The 9,543-nt window shown below is 44.6% G+C and overlaps 1 protein-coding gene across 1 annotated transcript; it reads left to right on the top strand.

Annotated features, from left to right (window-relative positions):
- Positions 1-5,513: 5,513 nt before the first annotated feature.
- Positions 5,514-9,058, top strand: LOC134537469 (superoxide dismutase [Cu-Zn]). Its single transcript, XM_063377935.1, has 4 exons — positions 5,514-5,817; positions 6,830-6,926; positions 8,021-8,208; positions 8,805-9,058. Exons 1-4 carry the CDS (start codon positions 5,755-5,757, stop codon positions 8,913-8,915), a joined length of 459 nt encoding a protein of 152 aa, XP_063234005.1. The 5' UTR covers positions 5,514-5,754; the 3' UTR covers positions 8,916-9,058.
- Positions 9,059-9,543: the final 485 nt, after the last annotated feature.

Below are 9,543 nucleotides of genomic sequence, written 5' to 3'. Positions count from 1 at the left end.
GTAGAGTGCATATAGAAAAAGAGCATGACAGGCCAGTCAGTTAAAAATGTCCTTATCCAACATTTATCTCAAAACGAATGACATGTTCGCAGTGAAAAGAAGAGCTGCTAAAACAAATTAGAACATTTTATACAAACAATTTATCAACAAAATTGAACCTGTTCATTAAAATTAATTTTAACACATTAGACTAATTTATTATTTTGCATTTTACTATAATTTTGTCACCCTGCCACCTTCTTCCATAGGTTTCGATGATGCAAGTATGGCCCGAGGCGCCAACTAGCATATAAAGCGGGTCCTGTGTGCTAGTTCACAAGTTAGTTGAAACTTTCCTGACTCGGGACGTAACAACACCACGTGGCCGGCAGACAGCCAGTGGTGATCAGGCAGAGGTATCCCCAGATATTTAAGCCACCATCAAGTAGTTCTACAATAGCATAAATTATCCTAAGCCGTTTTCATCCATCCCTGTACGAAAACATCAGTAACTTAACTATTCATCTTTGCCTCTCCAGAGCATGTTTTAGCATCCTACGTATTTTACTCTACTTTTCGGTGAGCCATGTGTCGTAGGCTCGAGTTCAGATCAACCAGCTGTCACCAGGCTTCTTTTAGTTTATCCTTCATGAGGCAGCATCTCAGCTGAAAGTGCTCTACCCATGTTTCATTATATTGCTTTAACTGAACTGTGTGAGAACTAATGAGAAGTAAGATAACCGCATGAGGTCAACAACACACTGGTCGATTGCCGCTGGTGTGCATTTAGGTCACACATGCAGCTACACTTGCCTTGTTGGAGGGGGGGCGATGTGCCGCCTATTTAATTGTTCTGACATCGTACGGCCGAAGGCCACCCCAAAGCCCGACCTGCACCCGCCAGTACTCGGCTCCGCTAAGGAAAGCACCCCTAGCCATGGCCCACCTGAGTCAAGTGAGCGGACCGCAGCCCAAGGTAGAGAATAGCGAACCATTTTAATTACGCATGAAACACACTCCCCGTGCCTACAAAATTCCCCACACAATAATAAATTAATCAAAAACAAACAAAAGCCCCTAATTAATAGAGTGCGACGTAGGAGTGCCCGGGTCACTCACGTGTAGCTTTCTACTAAAACAGCTGTGAGTGCAACCCTTGCGGCCTTCAGCCTAAATTCGGTAGTGAAACGTGTGACGTAATGCAAACCGCCCCAAATTAGCATTATCATTCGCCACTGGAGTAGTTACCAGGAAACAGACAGTCTCCAGCATGACTTGCCATCACCCGACCTATGTGAAAGGCCCGGGGGGTACCTGACGGGCGCTACGGGCGTCGCGGTGCTCTTGTTGTCTGGAGGGGCGCCCGGCTAGCGGACTGCTAGGCCGTTGATGTTGGGTCGTGGGTACTCTGCCCCCGCGTGCCCCGCCAGGTACACGGCTTGAATCTACCCTGAATGGTTCTCTCTTGACTGTGAAGGCCGCTCGGCCGTGTGGAGGACGGGAGACTCCGGAAAATTAGTATACACGAGTTGGTGAGAATTACCTTTAATCTAGTCCCGCTACAAACACTCTCACCAACACTTGGCGACGTCTAGCCGTTACACGATTAATACAGAAAAAACATAACGCTACGCGACATTAATGGTTACCGCGGCAGTCTCGCGGGACGCGGGTCGATGCTCGCTGGAGACGGCCAGCGCCGAACATTAATGGGTGCAGGGGGTGCTCTATGAGCGGGCTCCTAAATTCGGCGAAACACTTACGTGTGTGCAGCCGGCAGGCATATGCACGGCGTCCTTAAGTATGACGCCATCCCCGTTGCCTGATCTGATTCTACGAGAATTTAAACTGTTTGATTAATTTTGGATCTCAAGGGTGGGGTTCCTGGCCTCGTGGCTGTAGGCAGGGACGTGGCGACAAAGGGCCCCCCAGGCTGTTATGGCCTCCCAGGACGCCTGATTAATGAAACACACACGTACTTGTAGCTGTTTTATTGCGTAGCACAATCTACACGTCACACGCTCACGTAACTGGCCGCTTCATCGTCGACCTAAGCTCCGCGCACGATGAACCTGTTCTGGCTTATGCGAATGTACGCGGACGTAACGCGAAGTGCGTGGGCGATAGGTCCCGCAAATTACTTAAAATAACACATTACACTAAATCACTGTGGTTAGTCCCGCACAGGAGGATATGCAAAGGCGGCTATTCCGCGAAGTGGCGAGGGCCACGTTAAGCTGGGTACGGACACGGTGGAATCTTGTATGATATCACACACGTGGCCGTGGCATGCCCCAGTTGATGACTCGTCCGTATGTTTGTGGTCGCGTTTGGCGCAGTGCCGCCCTGCGTGGGCAATGAACTATGTCCCGAGGTGGGGCGTTATAGCGTGAGGCGCAGGTGCCACGGTGGGCCACCTAGTTAGTTACGTAGGATATAAAAAGTCCCTGATGGACTACACATTTTATTAATAGACCGCGCGGGTCGCTAACGGCCGATTTGGGCCGACCGGGGAGCTGATATAAAAACGGTTTGGCTATAATTACCTATTGCAGTTACAGGATGTTGGCGCGAAAGTTGAAGGCTCCCCGTGCGTGGGCTGCCGGCCCATGCGAGTGCTGGATGGCGACTGACTAACCTCCCTGGCCGCCGGGGCCAGGGAGGGGGGAAATTCCCCGGGAAAACTGCGTAGCGCGGGAAGATGACTTCGGCCAGTTTTGTGAATGATAACCCTTTATAAAATGGTAGTTAAATTAACAATAATTATTAATGGTCTTAGACTTATTAGTTTCTGTTTCTTTTATCAAATGCATGAATAAACAATACCCTTGCGCAGTGCCACACCCGGCCGGGCGCTTTGCACACGTAGGAGGCCGTGACTGACGTCACGCCGTTCGGGGCACTGCACTACGTTGCGCGTGCGGGCGCGTTCGAGGCGCGGCACTGATCAGGTGTTGAGGACACATAACGGCCTGTGCTCTCAGAGGGAGCACTGATGGCGGCGTCAAGTTAAAACACTTTCGCTGGAGTCGGCCAGTACTGTACATTTTGTGCTACGATACATATTGCGGTATCACACTGAAGACGGTCGGGATAGGCCCGGCTCCGCAAAATACGCGCCGAGTCGACGTGGGCAGCGGTGAATTAACAAAAGGTTTTAAATTTAAAGATTTAGTACAGAATAAAAAGTAATAAAATGAAAGAAACTTGGATGCTGCCCACGGACACACGTCTGTTCCCGGCGCGGAGTGTTTCGAGACTGCCGGACATGGCCGCCTCGCAAGGAAGAGAAACTTTCTCTTCTTTGTGAGTCGGCGTCAAAAACTTATATTAATTTAATTTACTACATTACCAGTTAAAACATGTTCCAGGGGCCCAATTAAAATGTAGCACCTGGTAATTGGTGCTTAAGGCTTAACAATAGTTTTAATGTATTTAATTATTTAAAATGTGACATCAAGTTGGCGACTGTAAATTTACTACCATGTTGTCCCACTGTGAATTGTTTTAGAGGGACTTCTCCTATTCCAACATTCACGGGCATTTTAATTAAGGCCAGTGGCCGCGGTGACTGTTAATTTGGTTTGTTGTCTATTGGGGTCACGCCCGAGGCGCTCGCCTGACTCAATCCGGCTGGGCAAGGGGCGCGCTCCGAAAACGGGATACGGTACTGGCGGTGCGGAGCACGGGCTTAAAGGCCATGGTCGGTACGACGTCAGACTCTAATATTCAAACTTATTTTAGACAAACTTATTAAATGTCATTTCTAAAACATATATAGATATTAGGTTAATCATTAAGTTTTATTGTATGAATGTAGAGCCACTTGCTTTTTATTATTAACGTAATTTTTTACAAATAACGGAACTTTAGAAACTCTGGCACGACAGGGAGCTCACCCCTCCCCTCGCGCCAGGGCCAGACGCCAGTACAGCGTGACTCGCGGACCGGGACGGACGCACGTCCCACGGGGAGCCATCATCTCTTTGTATTCATCGATCTTCAATCTGGTAATTATAGTCACAACCGAAACCTTTTTTAAATACTTCCTGTGTGCGCCCGGTCCTTTTCCGGTGTAGGGCCTAACCCAGCCGCGTCAATTTAACACGCCCCACACAACGCATTACGTGGGGCCGTGCAATATACGGCACGGGCCGACTCCCGCCACCACAGAACTTTACTTAATTGCCTAGTGCACAGGCACTAGCTACATCCAATCGTAGACGTGTTCTTAATTTAACAGCGAGCCGCGGTCCACACAGGTGGGCCCGCGCGTCGCAGCTTACCAATTACGGGATTAGCCGACTCTAATCGAACACTCTCCCTCAGCTGCAACTGGCGTGAGGGCATAACGTTAGTGACGGCGCGTCAGAGCGCCTCGTGTGTAATGGACAATGTACTTTATGTTAGGGAATTTGTGTGATTGTAAGTGCCGTGTAATTTGCCAACGTAATTAAAAATCCACTCCGCACACTCTGTGCGTGACGTGCGAACGACAGTGCAAACCGTGTATATCATTTCTAAACCTCACCAATCCCGTTAGGGATCAGCGTCCTATGCTGTGTAGGGCCAGTGGGGCAACAGGCATTAGGGATCCCTAGCATCATCACCATCGCCGCAGTTCCTAGTGGGCCACGCAGGGGCTTTCGAACCTCACGACCCACCTCGTGGCTAACCCCCGCGTTAGCCTGGCGCCCTCCCGGACACGTTTCCCCGCAACAGAACAGCCTTCCCGCTAGGAACACCGCCGAGTCTCGAACACGAGACCCGGGCGACGGCAGTACGAGCTTAGTCTATGTGAGAGTGACAGACCATTTCCACAGACAGCACATGTACTGTGATTTGATAAAAAAAAATTCAAAATAACCAGAAGCACCGTTTTTTCAATCTTATCATAGCATCCCGTGTGGCTAGTAAAACATTAGGGATCTCTGCCGGGGCACAAAACCTGCAGCCTACCGGCCACATGGTGATGTCACGCCCCGAGACGAGTCTCATTCCACCTGAATACTAGCGCACAGCAATCCACAAATCGCTGGTTGGCGTCTTGGATAGACTACAATCACACCAACAATAACCAGGGGTAGACGGCGTGGCGACAACGGAACATAACGGCCTGTGCATGTAGAGGTGTATTGGCGAGTGTTATCATATCCGAAATCACCACTGGTAGTATCAGTAAGTTTTGAGCCACAATAAAGATATAAAATATATCGCTACTAATTTTACATTACACTTTTCATTTATTTTAATACAAAAATTAGTTTACAGAACAGAAAAGTGGTCCTTTTTTTATTTGTTCAATTTCAAATAACTATTTTGCGAACACTCGTTTCGAAACATTCAACATACCACTTTCGGATATACAAACAATTGTAAATAAGCAGTTTACAGATTTTTTTTTTCCAGAATTTAAATCCTCCAATATTCTTAATAACATAATGTTTTATTAATGATTAAGCATTAACCGTGTTAGGAAACATTCGTTGAACTAAAGCGAATTATCCGTTAACGTTTTTGTTACGGTGTGTAAAAAAAATTGTTTATGTGTTTCTCCATACATATTTGATTTCACTGCAGTTGGAAAGTCCTCCAAACATAATTCAAGGTCGCTGTTTGCGTGGTTTTCGATCGTTTGCCGTTCAGCAAGTCATTCTTTCTTATCGTACGCTGGAACATTACCTAGCAATTTTAAAAAGCCTGAGTTAGGTATTAAGGATTGACGTACAAGTAGTGCAGGGAGAGTTTTGTGATACTTTTCTTTAGAAAAGAATCATGACCAAGGCAGTTTGCGTTCTTACCGGTGAAGTTAAAGGAACTGTTTTTTTCCAACAAGATGTAAGTTAAAATTAGTTTGTATAGAAGTGTTTTATTTACGTAATCCTATTATCTGGACTTACAAGTTGATTACTTTATAAGTTGAGGAAAGGTACAGTTGTAAGTTTAAATGTTTGTTTTCAAATATCCAAAGGTGTTTACTGGAAATAGAATTCTAATTGTCATTGTAAAAGGGCATAAGCTAGATAGCAAGGTGTTTATTGCCTTGACCACATTTCCAGTTTTTGTTGTTTTATTACCTCTGGGCTGCTAAATGAACGAATTTCCCACCGTTTTCTCGGGAGTCCACGTCTCCCATCAAGGCGATCGGGGTTCAATCTCCGGCGGAGTCGAATCAGGGTATTTTTCTAGAGGGAAATGTGACGGACGCTACCGTTATTTGTATTTCTCGGGGTACGCCCGTTTACCTTGGTCATTAATTTCGTCAATGCCGTAATTTTTTTTTTCGTGTGATATTGTTGGGTGAAACATTTTTGCGTACTTTTTAGAAATTTAATTAAATGTAAATTACATTGTAGGAAATATGTAGAATAACAACAATATGAAAGGTTGGCATAGTCAGCTACGTTAAAAATATGTAATTTATTAAAGTTTTAATTTTTAAGTAGCCTATTACTATACCTGAGCTAACCTGACGAGCTTTTCTTTTAACGTATTATTCACTTTATATTCCAGAAGCTATGGCTTAGATAATTTCTAGAGTAGGTGCACTTCTGAAAATATATAGCTAAATAAAAATCTCAAAATAGTGTTTTTGAGTTTGTCATTCTGCTTAATTATTCTGTTTAACATCATTATGACATTTGAATTAGTTTACTGCTTTGAACCGTTGTTTAGGTTAGTCACTTTTAAAATACTATGAATGGTTGGTTAGGTTAGTGACATTTAAACTACTCAGCAGCATTTTTTCAGGCCAAGCAGTACTTTGCCAGTTTGTCAGGTAAATGTGCAGTGTGACTAGCATTGTTGTGGGGCGGGTGTGACACCCAGGGGGCTTTGATGTGTGCTGCAGGGCCCAGACGCCCCAGTGAAAGTGACCGGGGAGGTGACAGGGCTGTCGAAGGGCCTGCACGGCTTCCACATCCATGAGTTTGGGGACAACACCAATGGTGAGTGAGGCAGCATAATCATTCATTGTACATTCCTGGGTAAATATGTAGTTTAGCGGTATTTGCAGAAAAAAAAGTTAAAAATCCGAAAATACATTAATTATATGCTCTTTAACTTCCTCTTTTCATTAAACCCGATGGGGATAAGAAATTCCAAATACTTTAGGAGATATAAAAAATTTTAATTTTCATAGCAAGGCGATATTTGTTGAAAAAAATTTTTAATTCCGAAAATACTTTTATTCTATGCTCTTTAACTTCCTCTTTTCATTAAACCAGGCGGAGATAAGAAATTCCAAATACTTTAGGAGATATCAAATTTTTAAATTTTCATCACAATACCATACCAATACCGAGTTTGAATTTTTTTTTTTCGCGACATAGGTGAACGACTAAATCATTTTCTACTAATGGCAAAGGAATTGTACCCGTCTCTAACTTAGGTGAGTTTTTAACATTTCAAATTTTAATGTTTTATTTGTTATTTGAATATTGTTGCGCAAGTATTAAGTAAAAAAAAAAAAAATTACGTGAGTTCCTACTGTTCATCCTTTGTACCGGTTTGTTTGGTCAGGTCAATTACATTATAAATAATTAAAAACTAAACAATCATTACAATTAATTCACATTTTTAATGTTCACTTAGTTTGAAAGTATTTATAATGTAACTGACCTGACCTAATCGACCAATTTAATTAATTAGGCATTCACAAAGACACTGCAAAATAAAAAAATTGCGACGGTCGAATGATTGTACAGGTCTTTTATTGCAAAATAAGAACGGCGATATCTCCTAAAGTATTTGGAATTTCTTATCTCAGCCGGGTTTAATGAAAAGAGGAAGTTAAAGAGCATATAATAAAAGTATTTTCGGATTTTTAACATTTTTTTTTCTGAAAATACCGCTAAACTACATATTTACCCATTCCTGGCATGCAAAACTACATATTTATGTTGACTTGGAGGTTATTATTTGCCAAGAACCACCAATCTGACATTAACCCAGAAAATGTTATCCTCGGCCCTTTAAAAAATACTTGTGTTGGAGAAGGTAGTGAAGGTTGACCGAAGTGTGGGCGGGGTGGATGCTGCAGGCTGCATAAGCGCGGGCCCGCACTTCAACCCGCACGGCAAGGAGCACGGCGGGCCGGGCGACGCGGAGCGCCACGCGGGGGACCTGGGCAACGTGGAGGCGGGCGGCAACGGCGTGGCCAAGGTCGACATCTGCGACAAGCAGATCTCCCTGCAGGGCCCGCTCAGCATCATCGGCAGGACGCTCGTGGTGGGTTTGGTCAACCTGTGCCCCTTTTGTCCCGAGACAGGGCCGGCCAAGTGGACCTAGCCAGGCCCACTTGGTGCCCAAGGGTGAGGTCAGGTAGCGATGCAATTGGTCACATCATGAAACCCATCGGCTTGGATTCAAAGGATTACAATAATCCTTCCAAAATAAACTCTGTGACCTTGTGTAGCTAAGTTGCTGCAGTTTTCTTATTGTCTTGGCTTGAGTTTTTTTTTTTTAAATCTTGCAAGTGGAGGGTCTGGTCTCCACCAGGGGCGCAACAACAAAATTTCCTAAGGGGTGGGGGGGATGGGGCAATATACCTTTTTTTTTTTTATAAAGAATCATCGATCCCCCCTATTGAAGTGGGGGGTCCGGGGGTCCTCCCCCGGGGATAATTTGTATTTCAAGGTGGAAAATGGTGCTATTCAAGGAGTTTTATTATCTGAAAATTGATTACACAGCACTTTCTTTGCCCCCGTTTGCCCCCACTTCATGGTTTCAGAGGGTGGGGAGGGGCAAAATACCCTTGCCCCCCCCCCTGTTGTTGCGCCCCTGGTCCCCACGAACCTCCTGGTTACTCTGTGTCCTCGTTGCAGGTGCATGCCGACCCTGACGACCTGGGCAAGGGCGGGCACGAGCTGAGCAAGTCGACGGGCAACGCGGGCGCGCGCCTGGCGTGTGGCGTGGTGGGCATTGCCAAGCTGTGAGGCGGCACACGTCCACTCCTTCCCGGCCGGGAGCACTCCGTGTCGGTTCCTGTTTCCACTTGTAGCACTCGTTCATTCCATGTCTGTACAATTAGAAATGCCAAATAAAGAGTTTATGGGCTGAGGACTGTCACTGCTTGGAACTGTGTGCAATTTCTTACTTTCGTGCAACTTTGTGAAACAGAGGCAGGGGCAGGACCAAGAAAAATTAATTCAGTGAACTGAAAATAAGATACATATGGAACCATAATATGTAGTAGTGTGGAACCAAATGAAAGAAACCTGGCCAAGCATTTTAAAGCCTGATAATGGTTTCGTTGATCTGATTATATACATAAAGTTATTTTGTAAAATACATAAAGCATTTATGTAATGTGTTACAAAAAACATATTTATCAAGACCTGCTTGCTGTGTAACAAATAAATAGAAAAAAAGTGTCACATATATCAGCTAGTACACAAATTTTTATTTGAGTATATCAAGATACTTTTTAGGGTTTTATATATGTATGAAGTTTGAGCTTACACAATTAGGGATAAGCTTTATTCAGCATGTTCAGTAATGCCGGAGAAAGGATTTTATGGTGATATTTTTAGGCAAATTTCCTTTTTAAAACAAGACTAGTTC

The sequence above is a fragment of the Bacillus rossius genome, chromosome 12 (genome assembly GCF_032445375.1).
Source record: "Bacillus rossius redtenbacheri isolate Brsri chromosome 12, Brsri_v3, whole genome shotgun sequence".
Classification (NCBI taxonomy): domain Eukaryota; kingdom Metazoa; phylum Arthropoda; class Insecta; order Phasmatodea; family Bacillidae; genus Bacillus; species Bacillus rossius.
Note: the sequence above shows the minus strand (reverse complement) of the source record. Positions and strands in the feature narration are given on the sequence as shown.

Bases quoted from the DNA above. Each gene is read 5' to 3' on its own strand.
- LOC134537469 (XM_063377935.1), top strand. From the start codon at position 5,755: ATGACCAAGGCAGTTTGCGTTCTTACCGGTGAAGTTAAAGGAACTGTT. The intron at 5,818-6,829 runs GTAAGTTAAAAT...TGTGTGCTGCAG, and splicing joins CTGTTTTTTTCCAACAAGAT to GGCCCAGACGCCCCAGTGAA. The intron at 6,927-8,020 runs GTGAGTGAGGCA...TGGATGCTGCAG, and splicing joins GTTTGGGGACAACACCAATG to GCTGCATAAGCGCGGGCCCG.